Genomic DNA, 27,117 nt, shown 5'->3' with positions numbered 1-27,117 from the left:
ATGAGATATGTTCCTGCTTATGTGGTTAGTGAAGCTGTTGATTGAACTGGTAGCAGGGAAACTCCATTCTGCGAAATCTTTGTGGAACCAAATTGATCATGGTTTCAATCGGATGCTTATTTCATTGAAAAATCAAATATATGACATTTATTGCATTTGAAAAGTTATTATTATTTTTATTTATAACCCGAAGAAACCGCAGCCTGCAGGAAGACCTGGTCCTGCAGGCTCAGCTTGCCATACCTGCGGTCGTCTGTTTAACACGTGAATTATTTTTTAGGAAAGAAAGAAAACTCCCTTGATGCGTGCGTCAAATCCATCTCGTATATGTGTTTTTGATTAGTTGTAAAATTATTTTATCAGTTGGATAGATGGCCTAAGCATATGATCCACAGGAGCCTTTCAATGCTTCTCCTGTTCTCTTTCTGTTTACATAATTTAAACAAATACAATCTTTTTTATGTTTTTGAATGATTTTTCTAATATTTTCCTGGTACAGGAGCCTTTCAATGCAGAACCACTACGTTATGATTTAATAGCATCATATATCACTCCTGTGGATATGTTCTACAAGCGAAATCATGGACCAATACCATTGGTCGATGATATTGAAAGGTCGTACTATGCAAAAGCTGTCTTCCTGCACTGAAATTCATGTCAAGTTTATAGGATTTAATTTTTTTTCCTCCTTGCAAAACAGATATCGTGTCATAATCAATGGCCTTATAGAAAATCCAAGAGAGTTCTCTTGGGCAGAAATCAGGTGACCAATATTATTGCTGATGCTATTGTTCTGGTTAATCTTTGCTTTGGTTGGGAGCTTATCCTTCTATTGGATTTGCAGAAAACTCCCGAAATACAATGTTACTGCTACTTTACAGGTGCATGGAATTCCAAAGTACCTTACACATACTGTGTGTGTTTGTCTTCCTGACAATTTGAGCCTTCATTGTAATATGGGGTTTGGTTATTTGTCTTGAGTGATTGAGGGGGCAAAGAAATTGATTCTGATTGTTGATGATCCAGTGTGCAGGAAATAGAAGAGCAGCAATGAGCAAAAAGAAATCTGTTAAAGGTGTTAGTTGGGATGTTGGTGCAATTGGAAATGGTATGCACATATCATTTGTCTGTGGTTTATCTATTGGTCATTTTAGCTTAACCACTGCTGTTGTCATCTCGGTGCTGATTTCTCTTCTAACTTAGCCAATCTACTAAAATTTCTGATTATGTTTGTGCACCTTATCCAAGTACAGAAGTGTTGTTTTCCCTGTTCTTTTCCATTCATGATTATTATTTCCAAGATAATTAATCTAGGATTTGCTTAAGTCTGATGTGTTCCAGGCTTCCCACTTGCAGGCATGTTTGAGCAAGTTTCTGTTTCAACTTTTTCTAAGCTCCATAAAATTAGGTTTTACAAATGTCGCTTTCTTATGTATTTTTTTCATGTTTACATGATGAAAGTAATGTGCTTAGATAGATGGATTAATTGATAGCTTTAGAATCAACCTTTCCCAGACCAGAAAAAATTATAATTTTAAAATCTCAGATTATTTTGACAAATAGGTACTGGAGACATGAAGTAGCTTTTTAGAACTTTCAATGGTCAATCCAATCTAAAACCCTTACTGTTTAAAATGAAGAACAAGGAATAGTGACATTTAAAGCAAGATTTCCTTCTGTCTCTCTCTCTCTCTCACACACACACACGCACACACACATTTAGTGAACTGTCAAGCTTGGTGGGTAACATCCTTGTTGGATTTAAAACTTGAAGCCTCTGACTTGGAGTAACATAAAAGACAGATTGCAGTTGAATGTAATGTCCCAATCAAGAATGATTGGTTCAAGAGCGCCCCTGACAGTAATACCATCAGTGTTTCCTTGGATGCTGTTCATCTTACTGATCAACTTCCATGAACTTTTGTATAGAATGCTCATAACTTGGCCGTGCCAAGAATCAATTTCCACCATTCATGGTATGGGATGGAGAGCATCAGAAAGTTGTAATATAAACCGCTTTGAAAGAACCATTCTTCCAGGGGTAGTGGATGACAGGTAAGTTACCCCTGCTGGTGAGACCACCAAGGTGCCTCTGACCCTATCCTCTTGTGTCCTAGTTGGCCTAATTCAACACTTCAGAAGTGTCCAGAATATCCTTAATTTGCCTTTTGAAATGATATGTAATAATGTACAATATCTTGGGTATTACCCCAATTTTAATTTGATTAAATCAATAGATATACCAAAATAACCGAACTCTTTCAATTTGATTACATTTATGGTTTACTTCCTGTACTGCTATTCATTATCTAAAGCTATATAATGATGTTCTCACAAATCCAATTAGTAGCATCAATGTTGTGAAAAGTGTTGAGGCGTAGCGTAGAGCTCCACCAAAAAAGGGTAAAGCGTAGGCCTCAATTTTTTTTGAAAACTTAAAAAAAAAATTTAAAAATATCTAAAAATACAAATAAAAAAAATGCCAAAAATCCATTTATCTTCACGAAACACTATATCAAAAGGGTCAGCCAACACATATTTGCATGTATATGCAATAGAATGCCAAAAAATTAGCAAACATACAAAAAAATGCAAGAATATTAACAAACACACAAAAGCCCCTAATTTAAAGCCCTAAAATCAATTTATCTTCACGTAACACTATATTAAAAGGGTCAGCCAACACATTTTTGCATGTATATACGCAAAAGAATGCCAAAAAATTAACAAACACACAAAAGAATGCAAGAATATTAACAAACACACAAAAGCCTCTAATTTAAAGCCCTAAAATCCATTTATCTTCACCAAACACTATATCAAAAGGGTCAGGTGGGAGAAAGAAGAGACAAGAGAGTGAATAACAAGGGAGGGAAAAAAGACATACCTTCTTCTTCTTCTCTTTCTTCTGCTTCTTCCTTTTTTCCGCTGAGTACACGAGAGACGAGAGAGTGAGAGACGAGCAACGATAAATGAGAGATGAGAGAGTAAGAAACAAGCTGCGATAAACGAGAGACGAAAAATGACAAAGAGGGAGGATGAAACAACGAAAAAGGGGGGAGAGACGAGAGAGGGAAAGAGGTACTTTCTTTAAATAAATGGAAGCCTTCAACAAGATCTACCACAATGCCAAAGTGGACACACAAAAAGCCACAAATGGGCTCACTAAAAAAACCCACTAAAGGGGCAAACACAAGAGGCTAAAAAATAAATAATCTTTTTATTGATAACCTTCATGCAAGAAGCATAAATAATAAGGGGATAATGACCCCTATTTATATATATTGGAGAGGGGAAGAAAGAGACTCTAAGAGAGTCATTGGAGCTATTCCAACGGCTACAAATTAATAGAGCCATTGGACTAGCTCCAATGACTCTTTTGACTAGTCAACATTTTGTTGACTAGTCAAGGTCTAGTTAAAAAAGAACTAAACATAGTTTTAAATGAACTAGACAAAAAGAAATAAAAGAAAAATAAAGAATATATATATATATATACAATTTTAACACTCCCCCTCAAACTTATGATACAATAATCGAAAGTTTGTTTAAGAGAAAGTGAAATCATGGAGTAACAAGAGGTTTGGTGAATAAATCTGCTAACAGGTATTCTGATATAACGTAAGGCAGGTCAATGGTCCCATGTAGATACTCCTCTCGAACATAGTGACAATCCATTTCGATATGTTTAGTATGTTTATGAAAAGTACGATTACTGGTAATGTAAATCGCACTCTTGTTGTCACAGTACATGCGAGAGGTTCTTGTCACTTAAACTCCCATATCATCCAACAACTTTTCGAGCCAGACTACCTCCATCGCTGTGGTTGCCATGACCTGATATTCAGTCTCAATTGATGAAAGCGAAACTTTCTGTTGCTTCTTCATCACCATGAAATCAGAGATTTACATAAGGAAATACAAAACCCGTGGTTGAGTGCCTGCTATTGGGATCACCTCCCCAATCAGCATCAATATAAGCAATTAAATCTAAAGAAGATGAAACAAACAGAAAGAGACCTCGAGAAAGAGAAGTCTTAATATATTTAATAATGAGCAAAACTACTTCCATGTGAACAGAAGTGGGGGCATATTGAAATTGACTAGCTGTGTGTATAACGTGTGTTATGACAGGTCTTGTAATTGAAAGATAAGTGAGTGCCTCAATAAGCTGTCTGTAAGTAGTAGGGTCTTCAAAAAATTCTCTATCATCAATTTGCATCTTGGTGTTGGTAATCTCAAGGGTATCAACTCTCTTATCATCTGTGATTCTAGACCTGGAGACAATGCCAAAAGTAAATTTAGATCGCGATAATAAATATCCTCTAGGAGAGTAAGCAACTTCGATTCCTAAGAAATATTTTAAGAAGCTTAAATCAGTCATTTCAAAATATTTTTTGAAAAGTTTTTTAGTAGTTTCAACTTTGTTTGTCTCCTCCAGTAATGATCATGTATTCCACATAGAGAAGAAGAATAATAATACATGCATCAGAAATCTTAATAAACAATACAGTGTCAGTCAAACAAGTTTTAAATCCAATATCAAGCATAACTCGATTAAACTGGTCATACAACGCCATTGGTGCTTGTTTAAGTCCATAAAGAGCCTTTTCCAGACAAAGAACTTTACCTTTAGGAACACTTATACCCGGTGGTGCCTCCGTATAAACTTCTTTAACTAGGTTTCTATTGAGAAAAACGTTTTTGACATCCATTTGAAATATAGACAATTTTCGAATAGAGGCTAAGGCTAGTAGGGTTCTAACCGTGGTTATTCTAGTGACTGGAACAAATGTTTTCTCGTAATCTATGTCATATCTCGGAAATATCCCTTGGCAACTAATCAAATTTTTTTTTATCTTTGAAGAGTTTCATCAGTCTTTATTTTAATCTTGTATACCCACCTACAACTTATAAGTTTTTTTTCTTTTGAAATATCTTGAATAATCCAAGTATTAGCCTTTTTTAAAGCTCCTAACTCTATTCTCGTAGCTTCTACCAATTCAGAATACTCTTTAGTTTGAGTATAGGTTGAAGGTTCCATGCATAAATGAATTAATGCAATGAATGCCTTGTATTTTAGAGAAAAAAAATCATAAGACAAACTTTTTAGGTTGTTTAGAAATCCTAGATGACTTTCTAATTTGTACTTCAGGTTGTTCAACATATTTCTCCAGTGCACATGGTTGATTTGAATCCCTGTGCCTAGAATATTGTAAATAGTTTTTGTCCGTATGAGTTTGCTCTGCAGTAATTACATTATTATGACCATTGCCAAGATCACATTCATCTATTATATCAAGCCATTATCAAGGTCACATTTTCATAACTCAAACTTAAATCAAATAAAAAAAAATACTCATCTACTTAATCTTTTCAAAGTCAAAGAAACTTTCTTTTTCTAAAAAAGTCATATTTCGTGAAACATATAATTTTTTATTTTTAGGATAAAAAACTTGTAGCCTTTTTAGTTATCTGCGTAACCTAAGAAGGCATATGGAATAGCACGAGGGGAGAGTTTATCATTTATGTTAGTAAAAACAAAACATTTGCACCAAAAAACTCTTAGTCTATTATAATCGGAAGATAATTAAAAGAGTTTTTAAACTGGTGTTATATTTTGCAAAGAATAAGATGACATCATATTGACGAGATATATAGCCGTTAGAGTTGCTTCAACCCAAAAATCTTTTGGCACTTGGTTTGGTATTAGTAAAGTTGTGGTTGTTTCTATAATATGTCTGTGTTTTTGTTTAGCCAACCCATTTTGTTGTGGTGTATGAGGATAAAATCTTTGATATGTGTTACCATGTAAATTTAGATAATTTTAAATTTTTTTAATAAAAATTTTCCTCTTGAATCAGTATGAAAAATAGAAATATCTTTTTCAAACATATTTTTGACCAAGTTATGAAATATTTGAAAATGTGGGAAGATTTTGGATTTATGTTTGAGGAAGTAGATCCAAGTATACCTAGAGAAATCTTCAACAAAAACCACATAGTATGCATATCCACCCTTTGATATAACTGGTGCTGGCCTCCGGACATCCGAATGTATTAACTCAAGCGGTTTAGAGGAAATGAAAGTTCTTTCATGAAATGATAATCTCTTCATTTTACCTAGAATATAGTCTTTACACGTAAAATTTTCAGAGTTATCCAAATTTGGAAAGTGTTGGATTTTGGATACATTAGGATGACCAAGTTGTTTGTGTCATAAATCCAATTCTAATTTTTGAACATTATAAGAAAAAGTATCCTTGGGTATTTCCAAAAAATCTATGTAATAAAGTCCGCTTTTTTTATGGCCTTCCCCAATTAGCTTCCCTAACTGGCAATCCTGCACCCAACAATCATCAAAAGAGAATGAGACATCATATCAATGGTCAGATATTTATAAAACAGATAAGAGATTTAAATTTAACTTAAGAATATATCTAACTTTTAAAATTGTAATTTTTTTGAAGTTTTGTAAAGACCTTTCAAAATTCTCCATTCCTTTTATTTCAAGAGATGTATCATCGGCTGTAAAAATATTTGTCACACTTGAGTTGGTATGACATTTAGGTACAAAATTACTATTAGGGGCCATATGAAAGGAAGCATCAGAGTTAAGATTCAAAGGAGTTTTACCGAGATCGGAGAAGGATGGAACTGCTGGTCTAGTTGAGGCTTCATTTGAAGAAAATACTCATTTGAGAAGTGGTTGGGGAATTTTCATCGGTTGAGACATTGATACGGGTGCATCATGAGATTCATTGCATCTTTTGAAGAACCAACCAAAGCTACCTCCTTTTCCTCCATTCTTCAAAACTTTGGGCATTGAGGTTTAGTGTGCTCGGGTTCATGACAGTTATAACAAATAATCTTTTTTTTGTCATAATCATTGCCTTGTTTTCAATAAATCTTGTTATCATGCTAATTTTTTTGTTTCCAATGAAGTTACTTGTAGTGACACATGTAGTTTTTCGGTCTAGAGACAACCAAAATAAAGTCGTCTTCAATTTTGAAAGAGTGCCCTCTTAGCCTATTCTCCTCCATACTCAACTCTTCGATAGTGTCAACAATAGATGAGACTTTTCCTTCATGGAGAAGAGCTGATTTGGTACTTTCAAACTCTGGTCTCACCCCATTTATAAATTGATAAAAATGCTTTGCATCAAGTTGTTTTTGTCGTAGTTCTATATCTTCAGGACAATGCCACTTAGGCTCAAGAATAGATAATCCTTCCCAAAGTTCGGACAACTCATTGTAGTATTCCCTAATACTTTTGTCTTTTTAAATCATTGTCCAAACTTTGTTTTGTAAATTGTTCACATCTGCAATATCCTTAAGGGAATACATACTCTTTAGGTATTCCCAAGCTTTACTGGCACGCTCAAATTTTGTGAAACTATAGCATTTTATTGATATCCACACTATTGGTTAGCCAAAACATAATCTTGGCATGCCCCATTCTCCACTCTTTTTACTTTTTGTGATAAGTAGTTAGTGCCTTAGTTCTCACCATCCGTAAGAGACACTTCTTTTTCATTCTCTACCTTTGTGAGAACTAGTTTAGGCTCCGGATCAGAACTATCAATTAATCCCTCCAATCCCTTTCCCCATATGTGGTGCTTCATTATTAAAAACCACATTACAAAATTAGTATAATTGAGTTTCATGGGTATGATGATGACTTTCTCATTGCCATCCATTCTTACAAAGAGTAGAGAAAGAGATGAGAAGAGAAATGTGATAAAACAAAAGATAAGAAAGGAGAGAGTAATAGCACAATCACACCACCACGAATGCACGATCCTACGAATACTTGAATCACCAAAAAATTATTTCTTTCTCCCACAAGTACAGAAAACGAGGGAAGAAGCATTCCTCAAGACTTAAGAGTGATTTCGCTCTGATACCATGTAAGTAAAAGAAAGGCTCCAACAAGATCCACCACAATGCCAAAGTGGACACACAAAAAGCCACAAATGGGCTCACTCACAAAATTCACTAAAAGGGCAAACACAAGAGGCTAAAAAATAAATACTAAACAATAAATAATCTTTTTATTGATAACCTTCATGCAAGAAGCATAAATAATAAGGGGGGAATGACCCCTATTTATATACAATGAAGAAGGGAAGAAAGAGACTCTAAGAGAATCGTTGGCGCTAGTCCAACGACTACAAATAGAGCCGTTGGACTAGCTCCAACGACTCTTTTGAATAGCCAACATTTTGTTGATTGGTCAAGGTCTAGCTAAAAAAAGAACTAAACCTAGTTCTAAATAAACCAAACAAAAAGAAATAAAAGAAAAATAAAGAAAGAAAAAATATATACATCAAATATATATATATATATATTATGTACAATTTTAACACCTTCTTCTTCTTCCTTTTCTTTTGCTTCTCTTCTATTTTTTTTCTGCTGCGTATAAGAGAGACAAGCAACAAGAGACTAGGGACGAGAGAAAGGGAGGATGGAGCAGCGAGAAAGGAGGGAGAGACGAGAGAGAGTGGATTGAGCAGCGAGAGAGGGAAAGAAGATAGGGCCTAACCCTAATAAGGGTCGGGCTCACCCCAAATTTGGGTAAAATGGGGGCTTTGACCCCTATTTGACCTAAATCATAGTCACCTGTATCGTTAAAGGTAATTTCTTGGTGAGGGTATTTGTCGGAGAGATTTTCAAACGTTGATAAATCTCGGGAATATCTCAGAAAAATATTGGGAGTTTAAAAAATTTAAAAATATATAAATAACAACAAAAGACCTAAGAAAATAATAAGTTTTGTATTATTTTTTTTAAATATAAAGAAACATGTTTTAAAGGTTTTAAAATATAAAAACAAAAAATAGGAAATGCAAACTTAATTTAAAAAAAATACTCAAGGGCCACGCCTTGAGGCGAGACCCACCTTTTGCGCCTTGAGGCGTGTTTTTAACAACACTGAGTAGCATTATTCATTGATGGTTTCCTCTTCCATCCAAAGGAGTTGGGCCTGTTAGTAAGTTAAATCTCTATTTGGTGGGGGCAATGTCCTCAAAACTCCTATCTGATCCTTGAGTGACTTTTCTTCTCTTAGATTTGCTATGTGTCCAGACTGCATTGTTGTGTTGATGCAAATATCATTTGCATGTTCACATTATTGTCATTGTATGTGTTTTGATGTGGCTTTCCCAAACTGCAGCACCATAACCAATACATAGCTTGTGAGCATGAGTTATGGAACACTGATCTTAGATAAATTTTATGAGTGTAATTTATATTTTTGTCACACAATATCGTCTGCATTTTGAAAACATGATAATTTAATCATTTTTTTAAAAATGGAAAAAAGAAAAATAATTATTCTAAAATCACAAAACATGAAGTTGCTAAAACTTCTGTTGATTCTACAAGTTCAGAAGTCTTTCTGGTATACTTTATCCCTTTAAAAAGGTCTTAGAGATTAGTTTCAAGTGATTTCTTGAGGGAGAAAAGACATTTATAACCAAAATCCCATCATACAAATCATTCTCTCAAGAAAATTTGCACCAGCCAGTTACTGAAAAAAAAGGTTGATAAAAAAGAATTTGCGTCATCCTAATTAAAATTCTTGAAGGTTTCTCCTCAAATTAGAATTCTTTTGGACTTGTTATTCAGGTCTTTCATTTAGTTTAAGTTCTTTCAGCGGGCAAAGGTGCACATTTCTATATTAGTAGAAGTGATCTTTACACAGCAATCGTTTTGATATGCTTTTCAGCTGTTTGGGGAGGTGCCAAATTGTCAGATGTTCTGGAACTGATAGGAATACCAAAGCTCACAGTGGTCACCCCGTTAGGAGGAAAGCATGTTGAATTTGTCAGTGTTGACAGATGTAAAGTGAGTATCACATCCAAGGGATCCCATGTTTTGTATAAATATAGCTTCAATTGTTGTCTTGCACCAGTAGTCCATTGCCTTGCTATTGTCAAACTGCTTTTGTGATTCTTTTTTTTCTCTTCTAACTTGTATAACTCTAGGAAGAAAATGGTGGCCCATACAAGGCATCTATTCCTCTCAGTCAGGCAACAAATCCCCTAGCTGATGTTTTGCTTGCATATGAAATGAATGGAGAGGTAGCTGTTTCTTGCTTCCTTGGGCATGTTTTTTGTCTGCATTTCTATCATAATAAATAAATAAAAATAAATAAATAAATAAATAAATAAATAAATAAATAAAATATATATCTATGTCACAGGGATTCGGCTAGGAGGGTGCCGCACCCGCGTCGACGCGACTCGAGGCGGGTGCGGGTGCCGCACCGGGTGCGGTCAACTCGATCCTGGGTGCGTTGACCGCACCCAAGATCATTAATGTCCATTTTTAAAAAAAAAAAATTTGCAAAAATGGGCTTCGAATTTTTTTTAAAAAAACTTTATGCTAGTCTGTCAGCTGCTGACAGCAGCTGTCAGCACAGCTGCTGACAACTGCAGCAGCTGACAGCTGCAAAATTTGAAAAAAAAACCCCGCCTATTCCCCAACCCCCTTTATATATATATATATATATATATATATATATATATATATATATATATATATATATATATATATATATATATATATATATATATATATTACATTTTTGCCCCTGCCGCACCCCCGCACCCGGGTTTTTTGGAAGTGCCGAATCCCCGCACCCGCACCCGCACCCGCACCCGCACCCGCACCCGCACCCGCACCCGCACCCATGTGACATAGATATATATATATATATATATATATACCCTTTTCTAGTATTTCCTTATATTTTCAAATGTATGGAATGTTTGGAATTAGTTGCGGCATCATTTTGCATTTACGTGATCCACTAGCTTTAGTTTCTGAGTTATCAACAAGGCACCTGTACTTGAAAACTTTCACCCATTTAGGGCAATTAAGCCTGATTTAGTCTGATCCAACATGCAAGGCTTGTCAACTCCGGAAATCGCTAGTGGGACTCATCCAAGTTTTACAGAATCTGGTGACTCAACCATCCAGTTGTTCTGGCCAAGTTGCAAAAGTGATATGGAGTCTGACTTGGACAAGTTACTGAATGATTGGATACCAGTTTTAAACTTTGTATGCCATGAAATACATTTTATGTTAAACTTGTAATTTTTGCGATACATGGTGGTTACTGCTTCAGCCCCCTGGCTCTTGTAATTTTGTCAGCACACGTTTGTATTTGTCAGCTTGTCAAACAATGCACTTGGGATTCAGTTTTGTGGGTCTTTGTTGACTATCTACTCAAGGCTAAGATTACCATTTGTAAGAGGTGGATGTCAAGTGACAGTTGACGCTTACCATTTATGAGCGGTGGACTATGTTACATGGACACTTCACCTAGGCTGAAGTGTCAGTGTCGGACACTTCCTGACACCGACACTCCATTTTGAAGTTAGGGGTGTCCAAAAATTTGGACATGCTTGTCGAGTGTCCGACACCTTAAAAGGTGTATAGACACGCCGTGTCCAGCAAGTGTCATACCCATGTCTAGTGTTGGGTATCATAGACACGGGTGTCCAGCTTTGTGGATACTTCTTTGTTAAACAAGTTGTCAAGAATTTTAGAGTCTGAAGATACTTACCTGGTTGTATCCATCATGCCAATATCGAGCATCCTATGCTCCCATTAGTCTTGATGATTTGTTTTGACTTTTTGTAATTAAAATCTTACATGTTCATTTTGCATCATTGACATTTGTGTAAATCATCAAGGATCAGACTGCAAATGAGAAAGGAATGTGCATTTTATGTTTTATGGTTTTGTTTGCGTAATTCTTTAAATCTCTCCTTTCTATCTTATATATATAGCTGTGTCCAAGTGTCTAGATGTTGAAGACCTGCCATGTCTGACACTTTTTCCCGTGTTTCGACACCCGTATCAGTATCAAAGTAACATAGGGGGTCTATATTAGTTATAATTGATGCTGATTTTGCCAGATAGCATCATATGCCAGGCGTGGTTCAGATAAATTCAGGTGCAAGAACAAATACTGGTCAAAGCATTATTCTTAAGTGAAACAATAAATTGATCAAGACAAACATTAGATTGATATCCCTAAGGCTCTAATCTCATGAAATGATTGATAAGTGAATAGGAGAGCAATCTGATTCTCGTTCACTCACTTGGAAAAGAGGAGTTACATGCCTATGTGCATAAATATGTTACAGAAAAGTGCTAGAAAAAAAAATGAGAAAGAAACAATAAAAAAAGTGAAGGATAAGGGTGATTTAAAAAATGAATTGCAAATACACAAAAGACGCCGGACATCTATATGCTTTAAATTCCCTTGCCTTTCATGTGCATTTATTCCTTACTTTTTGGCTTCTTTGTTGTGAATTTTCTGAACTGATTTTCTTGTGATCACCTTCTTTTTTCTTAGCTCACAAATTTAATGGTCCTTGTTTTTCCATTCATATATCAAGATTCTCAATCGTGATCATGGATATCCACTGCGTGTAATTGTTTCGGGTGTTATTGGTGCTCGCTCTGTTAAATGGTTGGATTGCATCAACATAATTGCAGAAGAGCCCCAGGTTTGAAAGACTAGAAATCTGTCATGGAGTTTTTCTCTTTTAGCCAATTTGATGCTAGTTTCTAAGAATGGCATTTTTGCTGTGAAACAGGGTTTTTTTCATGCAGAAGGATTATAAGATGTTTCCACCTTCAGTTAATTGGGACAATATTGTATGGTCTACCAGAAAGCCCCAGATGGACTTCCCCGTTCAGGTGGTTTCTTTTTTTATCTTCAAGTACAGGTTTTGTACTAAAGTTTATAGAGTTACATGTTAAGAACATGGTTGTGTTATTGGAACTTCTATAATCACCAACGAAACGGCTCCCAAACAGAGCTTAAATGGAGATGAAAACTGTGGAAAACATCACAGCCAAGATCCAATGATGCATTTTGTGTTATTCTAATATATTGCAACTCATTCTTGTTTTTCATGTCCCTGGTTCATGGCACTAAACTTTGTTGCTTGATCTTGATAATATAAATATGGTTCTCAATGAAATTAAGGCTCTGTTGGGGGCCGGGGGGCGGGCGGGGGGTGGTGGTGGTGGCGCTGGTTATTTGGGCAAGTTGTGAATTTGGAGAGTTGGGTGAAATTCCTCTTGAAGTCGCTGTTTAGAAAAGGGTGTTGTGAAGGCATACGGGGGGAGCCAAGGAGATGGCTAAACGTTCAACTCCTTTAAAACACCCAAAAACGTTGTTGGCAAATATCTCCTCCAAGAGTACCACCCAAGTGGTAAGCTGGGTCCTATGTCAAGCCGAAGGCCCAGGATTGAATCCCTCTGCTACATGGGGTGGCTGTTGTTCTGGTAGGGGTCCGCCTAACCCCAGCTTTCTTTTCAAAAAAAAAAAAAAAATCCTCCAAGAGTAGATATTTGGCAATTCCAGAAACTAGCCTTTCATTTTTGCAACTTAGCTTCCTCTCATGCCAAGCTTCCAAACATAGCCCAAGGTTAGTTGTTGATGATGAATTTTTCCACAAAACTAAACTATCATTTGTTTGTACCTCAGAGTGCTATTTGTTCCCTTGAGGATGTGGATGTAGTGAAACAAGGAAAGGTCAGCATCTTTCTTTCAGTGTACCTTTTTTTTCGGATGCTTATTAACCGATAGTTGTTTTTCTCCATCTGTATATAATGTTGCAATGCTATTGGGACTGTTGTTAGTCATTCATGACATCATTCATGTGGTGTTTGGGTTGCTCTTCTCTTCCAGTGGATTGTCATATTATTGGACACTATGCTTCAAGCAAATGTGAGCCCCATTCCATCTTGGATGTGTAACCGTCATCTTGAACATTTTTTTTTTTGTAATTAAGCATCTTTTCTGCATGGTTTGCTACTTCTTTTTGGACTTTTGATTGCATGAAGCAGTAGCAAAAGCACCAAAGGCAAGATTGTGCTCAAGAAATGGCAAAGTCCTACTGAACTTGTAAACTATGAGGGTATGTTTTGACGAAGTGGCTGTCACTTCTCAAAGTCTCAACTCTCAACCTAGGGCTTCTCATATGCATGGAACATTATGGTTTTTGGTTTTCTTATGTTTCACATTATCATGTAGCGGATAGACATTTGCTGATTGTCTGAATGATTTAACATGGCAAATTATATGGGCACATGGCTCTATTTAGTTGGTGGAAATTTTTGCATCAAGATACACAGTAGTGAAATCTATGTGAGGAACCAAAGCTCTTGATTCAAATAACTTTGGAATGTGAGAATATACCTCACCCTTCTGTGACAGCGCTGGTTGTCTGAAAGCAGATGTATGAAACAACTTGAGATTATTTGGGTTGTAGAAAGTCTATTTGAAGCCATTGTATGCTTATCTAGAATGAGTCAGAGCACAAAAAAGGTCCATCATCCAAAAATCAAGAATGTTATTTAAGTTATCCCTTTGTCAATGGGCCAGCCCAGCTTGGATTTTTGGATTTCTGACTGGCTAAGCCCTAAATGTCAACAGACTCAGCCATGGGCTGCCCATGGGCCTGGCTTTTTTAGGAGGAAAAAGACATGGGTAGAGCCAGGCCAGTCCATTGATGGGTGGCCTGTCTATGGACTGGGCACAAGCATGGTTTGGGCTGGGCTACGTCTCAAAATTACATCTCAGGTCCAACCCAAATGGGACTGGTCATGGGCCCGATGCCTGCTCCTAACTCTCTTGGTAGATGTGTTTCTTCTCAGAGCATGTGAACTGCATTGCTCATGTACTAGATGTTGGAGATTAGTATCAAATATCCTGCTAACTATACTGATCATCTTCCAGACTCTTTGGATACAGCTCTGATGGACCTTACAAGGCTGACCTCGACCTCATTTTTGCATATTCAGCTAATTTAGTGCATAACCAAGAAAAGTCTCGAATATTGCTTAGCCCGATTCATCTTTTTCCTTTGACTGACATATGAACATGCTTTGTTTCACTAGTAAGGTTTTGATTTTTATCTCTACAGAAATGTTATGTAGGTTAGTCTTAATGGGCACTTTGGTATGCTGATTCCGTGGTTTTAAACTAACAGTTACCGTTTTCATGCTTGCTTCTATGAAAAGTTTTCTTGATTTATTTGGAGAAAACTATGTACGTGATTGGATTACAAAACTTGGTCATCAATTGCTTCTAGTTTCTTAGCTGGGTGGTGGTTGCATCATCAATGTGCCAGTTAAAAATCTAGTTAAGAATAGTTTAGAGAATTTCATGCTTAATTACCCTAACACACACATCTATGTCTTCAACCATATTACTGTATTTATGTTGTATACTTCAGATAACTATCAGTGGTTATGCTGCCTCTGGAGGAGGGCGTGGTATTGAGAGGGTTGATTTATCAATTGATGGTGGAAAAACATGGATGGAGGCTTCAAGGTACCAGAAAAGAGATGTTCCATATATCTCAGATGATATCAGCAGTGACAAGTGGGCGTGGGTGCTTTTTGAGGCCACGGTCGATCTACCAGCACATGCAGAGATCGTGGTCAAAGCGGTATGCATGCAATATTGATTCCATGTATAGCCAATTATTTGAAAACAAATTCTTAGCTGTGCTGAACGACTAGTTGGCATTTTGAAAAATATCGCATAAAAGAACAATGCCTTATTCAACGTATAGCATAAGCTGTTTTGGTTCTGCTGTTGGTGCAGGTTGATGTGGCTGCAAATGTTCAACCACAAACTGTGGAAGAGATATGGAACCTCAGAGGAATATTGAATACTTCATGGCACCGAGTTCGTGTTCGTAACACATCTTTACCAATTGCAAACTCCAATTTGTAATTCTGAAAGAGTGTATCATGTGCATGGTAATTTTGATAGCTACAAGCTTTTCAGAGTCATAATCACTCTTTCTTAGACCAGAATATTTTGTGCTGGAAAATAATAGTTTTGTGGGGTGGTGATGCAGGGCAGTCGGTACCAGTACCAGTACCAGTACCAGTACCAGTACCAGTACCATGTGACCCTGGCACGGCCAGGGGACCCGACCCACCAGTTGGAATGGACGATCGGACCTAGCAGCAGGGTCCGACCCTAGGTGAGTTGACTCGATGCAGGAAGATAATGCGCACCTACTCCAGAAAGGGAAGACCCGGCTCAACACCAATCCAGTCTCGAATGGAAGCCTTCTCGGGTCCGGGTCCGAGTTCGGACCCAGATCCAGTGACCATCTTTAAAAAGCACGACTTAGGGCTGCGTGAGACAATCTTTGGAGAATCACTACAGTTTATTCTTTCTTTTCTCTTTCATTCGTTCTTTTTCCATTACAGTTCGTTGTTTACATTCTTTATTCAACTTGTTTATCAGCAATCTGCCAGAGACATTGAGTATTTAATAAAATCAGTTTCGACTCACCATTTGGGTGAGATTTATTGCTTTTTAAGCCTGTTTAGCATCCGATTATACACAGTCGTGCCTGCCCAACCTTCATCAAGGTTACGCGGGAATTGGAGTGCGCATCGACAAGCCGTGTCTTCACTGCTCTTATCATAGCCCTTTGAAGGCTGCATCAACGTGGTATCAGAGCCCAAACATCCTCCATCGACAGCCGCATGGCTCCAGAGGCGAGGAACGATCCGGCACACAGCAAGGAACGGGAAGAAGTAAGTACCGAGGACCCTATGATGCGCATGATGGAAATGATGACAAAAATGCAAGAGAATATGCTGCGCATGAACAAAGAAATGACCGGGATCACCAAGAGGATGGATGGTATAGAGTGTCGACTCGTTGCCATGGAATCGACGGTAGGGTCGACCTCGGCAACAACACAACCCATGGGTACCACCGTGGGTGATGGTGCAATGAGCATCGACATGACTGCCATGATCGCACCGAACCGAGAAGTGCTGTAGCCTGCGATACTGCTGGGGGGCATTGGGGAAGGTTTGCGTGGAACCATCAACCGAGAAGTGCTCCAACAAGGTACGCCAACAATGAACCCTAGTACGACCGTAGCGCCTCCAACCCTGGAGCCCATTAGAGAGCCTCCCATCAGTGTCGTGCATACGCAGGGTAGGCACCGACCCCCACCACAGGGGCTGCAGGCCACACCCGACCTGCATGGCCCAAGTTTGTTGCTGGATCCTCTTGCGGGCACGCCAACGTCAGTTCGGACTGGGATGGGTCTGTCGACCCTCCCAGCGCCTGCGCCCGAGAACATGATTGCAGCCCATTCACGGGCTAAGGGGATTGATCCCCTGTGGATGAATTCAGATCCCTTAGGGTCCAGTCAAGAACCAATGTTAAGTGGATCCGGACCCGATTACCGAGGACCACCCTTTGGGTTCTCAGGAGCGGGTCCGGGTCTGGCAGCCCCATACCCAGCCTACCCAGTTGGGTTTGGTTCGCAGTTCGCTCCGAATCCGACCCAACCCGTGAATTTTGAATCCCAAAATGGATCCCATACCGACCCGAATTTGTATCGGACCCGGACGGAACTCCAGCTTGATCTTGAGCCGGGTCAAAACAAGACCCATATTCATATGGACCGTGGATCGAGTTCAAACAAAACCTTTTATCCCCATAACTCGATCCCTGATTCGACCTATCCAAATCTGGGTTCGACGAGTAGTTTAGGATTAGGCCCAATCCATATCCAGTCGGGCGAACCATCCCAGTCCTACCCCAACCCAACTAGATACCCGAACCCTAACCAACCCAATAACCCCTTCCCGATCCAAAACCCAGTACCTCGCCCGACCCTACACCATTATCATAACCCAAACCCTTACTACCCTTTTCCTACCCACTTAGAGTCAGAGACCCAACACAACCCCCCACCTTTAGTAGGACCCCTTTACATACTAGTGCAACAACGACAACCACTGACGGCCCCCACCCGCGGGCAAACCAGGCCGCGACAGTGTCAGCAGGGAGCGGCGCGACCTGAGCGTCGACCACCCCTCGGTGGAGTTCGTCAACACCAGCATCCAGGCGAGCAGTACCGCGTAGAGGACAATGAAGCAGTATGGGACGATGACACGTTCTGGAACGAGTATCCTGCAAGAATGGTGGAGGCTCGTCAACCGAGAGCAGTGGAGCAACCCTCCACTTATGGGGTGAAACTGGACCTTCCGGAGTTTGCAGGGCGGTTCGACGCGGAGCAGTTCTTCGACTGGTCTTATGCCGTGCAGTTTTTCTTTGACTACCACACCGTAGCCGAGCACCATCGTGTCTCTCTAGCGTCTACCCGGTTGAGAGGATTAACACATACATGGTGGGTGGAGCTGCAGCGATCGAGGAAGCGACAGGGGCTAGAGCGTGTACAGTCGTGGGAGGAGATGCAGAGATTGATGCAATCAAAATTCATGCCTTCAGATCACGCTGAAAGAGCCTATAAGGAGTATCTAGCCCTGCGTTAAGGCACTTGTACTATGGCAGAGTACACTGTCGAGTTCCATCGTCTTTCTCTATGGGTGAAAATCAAGGAAACAGCCTGCCAACAGGTCACGAGGTACATTTCTGGTCTCCGTCCTGTTATTTCTGACGACTTTAGTTGTATCACGGTTGAGACATTAGATCAGGCCAGCAGTTATGCCATGAACGTCGAGGAAAAGTTGAAACGAAGGCAGGAATATAGGGCCTCCCATAGTGAACAGTCCAGTCGACCCAAGTCGAGTTTTCCAACCAGGGGAGCGAGCTCCCCTAGGAAGGAGGATTCAAAGTCTACCTTTAGAGCAGAATTTAGCAAACTTGATTCGTCCGGACCCGCATTCAATACCCGGTCTAAAACCAAACCTAGTGAGTCTACCATCCGTTGTTTTAGGTGTCAGGAGCTAGGGCATGTCGCGTCTAGGTGCCCCACTGTGGGCAAGAGCACCCATCTCGTCGAAGGTATTGTGGAGTCAGCATCCGAGAGTGAGAGTGAGTCTTTGGTCGAGGATGAGGATGAGCGCGAAGTCGTAGAGTTCGACGACAATGTCGACAATCTATTATCCATCCGTCATGTCTTGACCGCACCCCGTGAGTCGACCCATGCCGAATGGCTACGGAACAACATCTTTAGAACCCGATGCAACTGTGAGGGTCACGCATGTGATGTTATTATCGACACCGGTGCTTGTGAGAACATGGTGTCCGAGAGTGTTGTGTCTACCCTGAATTTGAGAACCGAGAAACTGTCTCACCCCTACAAGATGACATGGTTCAAGAAAGGAAACGAGGTTCACATCACCCAGTGTTGTTTAGTCCGATTCTCCATGGGGGATCACTACCACGACGAGGTGTGGTGTGATGTAGCCCCTATGAGTGCTTGTCACATCCTGTTGGGGCGTCCTTGGCAGTTTGATCGCAAGACCATTCATGATGGCCATAGGAACATGTACTCATTCATATTTAAGGGTCATAAGATAATCCTTCTCCCCATCAAGGAGACGGGGTTTCCCACGGTTGATAAGCCTGAGCAAGTCCCCCGGCTGGCTGGACTATCCTACCGGTCTTTCTTGAACCAATGTCAGGAGGATGGTTATTGTTATGCTGTGGTGGCTAAACCGTCAGTGAGTACGTCATTACCAGTTTCTACGGACATCAAACCCCTTATTGAAGAGTTTAGCGACATTATGCCAGATGACCTTCCAGATGGTCTTCCTTCCATGCGTGTCGTGCAACATGCTATTGATTTTGTGCCAGGGTCGAGTCTCCCCAATCTCTCCGCGTATCGTATGAACCGCTCCGAGCATGCCGAGTTGTTGAGGCAGGTCCAAGAGTTACTGCAAAAGGGCTTTATTCGTGAAAGTGTAAGCCCTTGCGCGGTACCCGCCTTGCTCATCCCTAAGAAAGATGGGTCCATGCGCATGTGTGTGGATAGTCGAGCCATAAACCGCATCACTGTCAAATACCGTTTTCCCATCTTTCGTTTGGATGATATGTTTGATATGTTGGCTGATGCTTCCATTTTCTCCAAAATCGATTTAAAAAGCGGGTATCACCAGATTCGTATCCGAGAGGGGGATGAGTGGAAGACGACATTCAAGACACGTGATGGGTTGTATGAGTGGTTAGTCATGCCATTTGGGCTATCCAATGCCTCAAGTACTTTCATGAATATGATGACCCAAGTGCTACGCCCTTGTATAGGGAAGTTTGTCGTGGTATATTTTGATGATATTTTGATTTATAGTTCATCTTTGTCTGACCATTTGAGTCACCTGCGTCAGGTCTTAGAAATTTTAAGGAGAAAAAAATTGTATGTCAATGCGAAGAAGTGTGAGTTTATGATGTCCAGTGTCGTATTCCTAGGCTTTATTGTGTCATCTGATGAAGTTAAGGCAGACCCCGCGAAAGTTCGTGCAATTGTCGATTGGCCTATCCCAAAGACTATTGGAGAGATTCGTAGTTTTCACGGATTAGCCACTTTTTACCGACGTTTTGTGAGAAACTTTAGCACCCTCATGGCTCCCATCACGGAGTGCCTCAAGGGTACTAGTTTTCAATGGACGCTTGCTGCGGGAAAAGCCTTTACTATCATCAAAGAGAAAATGACCAGTGCCCCTGTCTTAGCCCTTCCTGATTTTAGTGCAGTCTTTGAGGTTGAGTGCGATGCCTCCAAGGTGGGAATTGACGCAGTCTTGAGTCAGAATAGCAGACCTGTTGCCTTCTTTAGTGAGAAGCTGACGCATGCCGGGTGTCAGTATTTCACTTATGATGTTGAGTTTTATGCCGTTGTACAAGCTCTTCGTCATTGGAGACATTATCTCATTTATAAGGAATTTGTCTTGTACACGGACCATGAGGCATTGAAGTATCTGAATAGTCAAAAGAAGTTGAGTGCTCGTCATGCTAAGTGGGTCAGCTTCTTGCAAGAGTACACCTTTTTAATTCGCCATCAATCTGGTACCCTGAACAAGGTGGCTGACGCTCTTAGCAGGAAGAACAACCTCCTAATGACCATGTCAGTGCAGGTTGTTGGGTTCGAACAGTGCAAAGAATTATATCCCACGGACCCGGATTTTCAACAAGTCTGGGAGGGGTGCATCTCTTCAGATCGCACCCTCGACCCCCGTTTTAGTATTCATAATGGTTACCTCTTTCGTGGGAACAAATTATGTGTGCCTGATTTCTCCCTTAGGCTTCAGTTGATTTCTGAATTACATGAAGGAGGGTTAGCAGGACATTTCGGGCATGATAAGACGTTCGCTCTGTTAGATGAACGATACTTTTGGCCCAAAATGCGCAAAGATGTTGTCAAGTTCATCCAAGGGTGTCATGTGTGTCAAGTGTCCAAGGGTCATCGTCAGAACAGTGGTCTGTATACTCCGTTACCCATTCCTGAACGGCCGTGGGAGCACGTATCCATGGATTTTATCGTGGGCCTCCCAAGCACACCACGTCGTTTTGATTCAATTTTAGTCGTTGTTGATCGGTTCTCCAAAATGGCTATTTTTGTCCCGTGTAAGCGAACCACCGATGCCTCTTTAGTAGCGTCCTATTATTTCAAGGACGTCGCTCGCTTTCATGGTCTACCCCACAGGATCACTTCTGATCGTGACACGCGCTTTATGAGCCACTTTTGAAAATCGTTATGGGCTTTATTGAAGACCAAGCTTTAGTTCAGTAGTGCGTACCACCCCCAAACCGATGGCCAAACCGAAGTTGTGAACCGCACCTTAGGAAACTTGTTAAGGAGCCTAGTAGGGGAAAATGTTAAAACCTGGGATATAGTCTTGCCTCAAGCCGAGTTTGCGTATAATAGTTCCATCAATAGGTCCACAGGCAAGTCTCCTTTTCAAGTGGTTTATGGTCGGTCGCCCACTCATGTCGTCGATCTAGCTCCAATGTCCAGTCTCCTTGACCCCGCCTCAGACGCCTTTGATGCCGTTGAATACATGCGTGATATACATAGGCAAGTCCGGGCCAAACTCATTGAGAGTTACGAAGCGTACAAAGCCTTCGTTGACCAAGGTCGTCGCGACATTCAGTTTCAAGTCGGTCAGTTTGTTTGGGTCTACCTGCGTCCTGAGCGTTTTCCCGTGGGCACTTATAATAAACTGAGTCCTAAGAAATATGGTTCCTTCCAGGTCCTACGACGTTTAGGTTCGAATGCCTACCTAATAGAACTGCCTCCCGATTGGAACATTTCCCCGATTTTCAATGTCTGATCTATATGCTTACTGTGGAGACAACAAGTCGTCGGAGCCGACTTCTTCCCAACCAGAGGAGAATGATTTAGGGCAGGCGGTACCAGTACCATGTGACCCTAGCACGGCCAGGGGACCCGACCCACTAGTTGGAATGGACGATCGGACCCAGCAGCAGGGTCCGACCCCAGGTGAGTTGACTCGATGCAGGAAGATAACGTGCACCTACTCCAGAAAAGGGAAGACCCGGCTCAGCACCGATCCAGTCCCGAATGGAAGCCTTCTCGGGTCCGGGTCTAGACCCGGATCCAGTGACCATCTTTAAAAAGCACGACTTAGGGCTGCGTGAGGCAGTCTTTGGAGAATCACTACAGTTTATTCTTTCTTTTCTCAGCAGCCTTGTTTTCCTTTTTCCTTTCATTCGTTCTTTTTCCATTACAGTTCGTTGTTTACATTCTTTATTCAACTTGTTTATCAGCAATCTGCCAGAGACATTGAGTATTTAATAAAATCAGTTTCGACTCACCATTTGGGTGAGATTTGTTGCTTTTTAAGCCTGTTCAGCATCCGATTATACACAGTCGTGCCGGCCCAACCTTCATCAAGGTTACGCGGGAACTGGAGTGCGCATCGACAAGCCGTGTCTTCAATGCTCTTATCACAGCCCTTTGAAGGCTGCATCAGGTGGGGCCTAGGCCGTTTGACGGGCAGCCTAGGTTTAAATCTCATGTGCGTCACCCCCTGCGTAAGCCGAAGCTTGTCGACTCCCTGAGGTTGAGGGGTAAGCCCTTAGGAGTTTTATGCTGACAGGACAGTGACCGTAAGTACGACAGGCTGAGCTAGCAGGCGGTTTCTCTGAGTAAAAATAAAAAAAATAGTTTTGTGGGATAATGTTTTCTTGTGGCAAGTGCTTATCTGCATATTTACTTTATTGATATTGGATATGCATCATCTAACATATGGCTCATAACTAGATGATAGTGTTGGTATTATATTTCCTTTTTGAGATTATTCAGGTCGACCTCAAAGGTGGTTAGGATAAGTCTTGTGTTCATTTGTTTATAAATGAATGAAAACATTCTGCACTTAAAAATGTCGATCAGGAAATTTTGATAAAAGTGATCAACAAAAAAGGACATATATTTGCTACTGTCTGCTCTGTGTATAATTTTCTTGGAAAATTACATGTGCAAGTTGTATCCACTCAATCTGACCTCATAAATGCATTCAGCATAGTTTATATGCTAAGAATTATCATATTTTTATGATGTACTTTTTTAGAAAGCGAGCCAGCTTGTGATAAGCTCATAAAGCTTGGCCCATAATGCATGAGCTCGGGCTTGTGACAAACTTACAAGCTGAGCCCGAGCGGGGGCTGTACCCTTAACGAGTAAAGCCCTGTGCCCCCAAGCTTGACTCGTTCAACTTATTTACAAGGCCTACCCACAAGGGTTTCACGCACCTAGTTAGATGGGTCACTTAAGACTTTCAAGTTGGAGGAGGTTGACGATATTTGGAGGCACGCATCCTTTGCTACAAGGCTTAATCCAAATGAGAAAGTAGATAGGAGTAGAGCATGCAGAGTTTCCATTGTAGTTAGGGGTGGCAATTTCTGACACGACCCGCCAACCCGCCTCTTAGGCGGGTTCGGGTTGGGCTTAAGCCAACCCGTTTAATAAACGGGTCGACCCGCGTAACCCGTTTATTAAACAGGTCGGGTTCGGGGTATGCCAACCCGCCAACCCGGCTGACCCGTTTAATAAACGGGTTAGGCGGGTGGGTCAACCCGCCAACCCGTCTGCCAACCCGCCAACCGACCCTCCAACCCGACCCGTCAACCCGCCAACCCATCAACCCGACCCGTCAACCTGACCCGCGAACCCGTTTACCCGACCCAACCCATTTATTAAATGGGTTGGCGGGTCGTGTTGGGTTACCCGTTTATTAAACGGGTCGGGTTCGTGTTTGCCACAGCCGACACATTTAATAAACGGGTCGGGTTCGGGTTGAGGTATGCTGACCCGCCAACCTGTCGGGTCGACCCGCCAACCCGACACGATTGCCACCCCTAATTGTAGTCACCATGATACCTCTTGGCCCACAACAGAATATCCATTTATTAGTTGTGATTTCACACACAGCCAAAAGCCCGGTTTGGGCCCACCTGTTAGGCCCGTAACCCTAATCAGGTTAGGTCGGGCCTATATATATATATATATATATATATATATATATATATATATATATTGTTAATGATAAGGTACTCACGGAGTGCCTACTCTCACCTAAAAGAAGCTTTAGATTTTCAAAACTTTTAAACTTTTTTGGTTGATCAGACCTATAGATATGATCTATAAGCATTATTCAGTAGAAAACAAGTTTTAGGTCATGTAATTACAGCACACATGTTTTTTAAAACCTCTAAAAATCAGCAGCTCACAATCTATCAAAATTTCTCGACTTAAAAAATATTATTTTTATGTCCAAAAAACATGATCCAAAGCATGATTCCTATCAAATAAACTATATTGAGTATATCCGGAAGGTTTAATTGAGAAGACAAATTTCTAGTATGTGAAGCGTTACTTTATATATATTTATATATATATTGTTCTAGTTATATATATTTATATATATATATTGTTCTAGTTTAAGCCAAGCTTAGGCATAATTTATAGGCCCAAGCCTGGCCTGTGAGGGGCTGGCCAGGCCCGGCACATTGCCCACCCCTGCACACACGTTCAAATGGAGCTCATATGCAATTCAGAATGAGTATTTTATAAAAAAAGTGTGGTTCATTGGCACGGGCAGAGCCAAGAATAAAAACTAGAGTGGGCAGAAATATATATAATAAAAAAGAAAAATATTTATTATTAAATTCTATTAATAATTACTAACAAGTATTTAATAAATAAATACAAACTTGAATCAATTGAAATATTCAATATATGTAAAAAACAAACACTGAAGTTTGTAAACATACCCATGAAATCAATGATGAGCCTCGATGATATAGTCTCTTAGAGCCTTTTTGATATATGAAGTCAAGTATGAAATGTTAATCTCATGTTTACATTACAAAAATATTTGAATGATCAAACTACCTTCATAAAATATATATACATATATCAAATACTGAAACAAATTAAGAGAAAAACATAAAAACCCTTAAAATTATAATAATGATCAAATATAAAATCATGATTATTGCTATTTAAAAACCCAACATGAGTATTATTAATTGAAAGGGTATCCCAATAAAGCCTGCAACTTTAAAATTTCCAAGATGTAAGGGGTGGTGCATTTTCTAAAATTTTAAAATGTATATTTAATGTAATAATGGCCCGACTTCGGTCAGGACCCAAGGTTGAGTCTGACTTGATAACATAATGGGTTGGGCTCCGGGTCCAGCAGGCTCCTCAAAGTGAGTCCCGAGCCCAACCAAAACCGGGCAGGGTACCCGAAGCCTGCAGGCTACCTGGCCTGGTGTCCACCATAGTGACAAACGTTACAACAACAACAACAACAACAACTACGCCTTCATCCCAAAACAATTGGGGTCAGCGATATGAACCAAAAAAGAAATTCATTTTGGGTCTTCCACATGAATCCTTTTCCTCCAATCATTTCTATCCAACGCCATGTCCTCGGTGAGGTTCAAAGCATTCATATCCTTTCCTATCATGTCCATCCAAGTCTTCCTAGGCCTACCCCGACCTCTTTTAACTAATATATTTTCCCATTTCTCCAACCTTCTAACTGGAGCATCATTAGGCCTTCGCCGAATATGTCCAAACCACCGTAAACGATTCTCTCGCATCTTATTTTCAATGGGTGCAACACCTACCTTCTTACGTATCTCTTCGTTCCGAATCTTATCTTTTATTGTATTTCCACACATCCATCTAAGCATCCGCATCTCAGCTACACTCATTTTTGAATATGATGTCTCTTGGCAGCCCAACATTCCGTACTATATAGTAAAGCGGGTCTAATAGTCGTCCTATAAAACTTTCCCTTCAACCGCAATGGCATTCTACGATCGCACAACACTCCAGTAGCACTTTTTCATTTCATCCACCCAACCTTTATCCTATGATTTACATCTCCATCAATTTCTCCATACTTTTGAATGATGGATCCCAAATATTTGAAATAATCATTCACCGGTATATCTTGCTCACCAAGCTTCACTACACTCCCATCACTACTTCGTTGCTTACTAAACCGACATTCCATATATTCAGTCTTACTCTTACTCAACTTAAAACCTCTAGCTTCCAATGTCTGTCTCCATAATTCTAACTTAGCATTAACCCCAGCTCTAGACTCATCAATCAAAACAATATCATCAGCAAACAACATACACCACGGTACATTTTCTTGAATTGATCTCGTAAGCTCATCCATCACTATCGCAAATAGGAAAGGGCTTAAAGCAGATCCTTGATGTAACCCAACCGTTATCGGAAAATTGGTTGTCACCCCTCCACAAGTGCGGACATTGGTTACTACTCCTTCATACATATCTTTAATTATACTAATGTACTTGAGAGAAACACCTTTCTTCATCATTGTCCACCAGAGAACGTCCCTAGGTACTCTATCGTATGCCTTCTCTAAATCAATAAAAACCATATGCAAATCTTTGTTCCTCTCTCTATATCTTTCAATAAGTTGTCTAAGAAGATGCATAGCTTCCATAGTTGATCTTCCAGGCATAAAACCAAATTGATTCTTCGATATCATGACAACCTTCCTCAACCTAGACTCAATCACCCTCTCCCAAAGTTTCATAGTATGACTCATGAGTTTTATACCACGATAGTTTGTGCAATCTTGTATATCACCCTTATTCTTATATAAAGGCACCAAAGTACTCTTCCTCTACTCATTAGGCATCTTATTTGTTCGCCAAATCAAGTTAAAAAGATTTGTCAACCATTCTAAACCTTTCTCTCCCAAGCATTTCCAAGCCTCGATAGGTATACCATCTGGGCCAACTGCCCTTCTTGATTTCATTTTCTTCAAAGCCTCTGCAATCTCT

The 27,117-nt window shown here is 40.1% G+C and overlaps 2 protein-coding genes across 2 annotated transcripts; both read left to right on the top strand.

Annotated features, from left to right (window-relative positions):
• LOC149851382 (sulfite oxidase-like) lies at window positions 1-15,833 on the top strand. The gene is made up of 11 exons (XM_090008324.1): window positions 1-24; window positions 500-615; window positions 701-742; window positions 821-881; window positions 1,027-1,108; window positions 9,730-9,848; window positions 9,989-10,084; window positions 12,416-12,519; window positions 12,617-12,719; window positions 15,269-15,484; window positions 15,643-15,833. The coding sequence occupies exons 1-11, from the start codon at window positions 1-3 to the stop codon at window positions 15,772-15,774; spliced, it is 1,095 nt and encodes a 364-aa protein (XP_089864450.1). The 3' UTR covers window positions 15,775-15,833.
• Window positions 15,834-19,064: 3,231 nt separating this feature from the next.
• Window positions 19,065-22,568, top strand: LOC149851381 (uncharacterized). Its single transcript, XM_090008317.1, has 2 exons — window positions 19,065-19,730; window positions 22,512-22,568. The coding sequence occupies exons 1-2, from the start codon at window positions 19,065-19,067 to the stop codon at window positions 22,566-22,568; spliced, it is 723 nt and encodes a 240-aa protein (XP_089864443.1).
• The last annotated feature ends 4,549 nt before the right edge of the window (window positions 22,569-27,117 follow it).

This window comes from Nuphar pumila, chromosome 1, assembly GCF_984573655.1.
Source record: "Nuphar pumila chromosome 1, dmNupPumi1.hap1.1, whole genome shotgun sequence".
NCBI lineage: Eukaryota > Viridiplantae > Streptophyta > Magnoliopsida > Nymphaeales > Nymphaeaceae > Nuphar > Nuphar pumila.
Note: the sequence above shows the minus strand (reverse complement) of the source record. Positions and strands in the feature narration are given on the sequence as shown.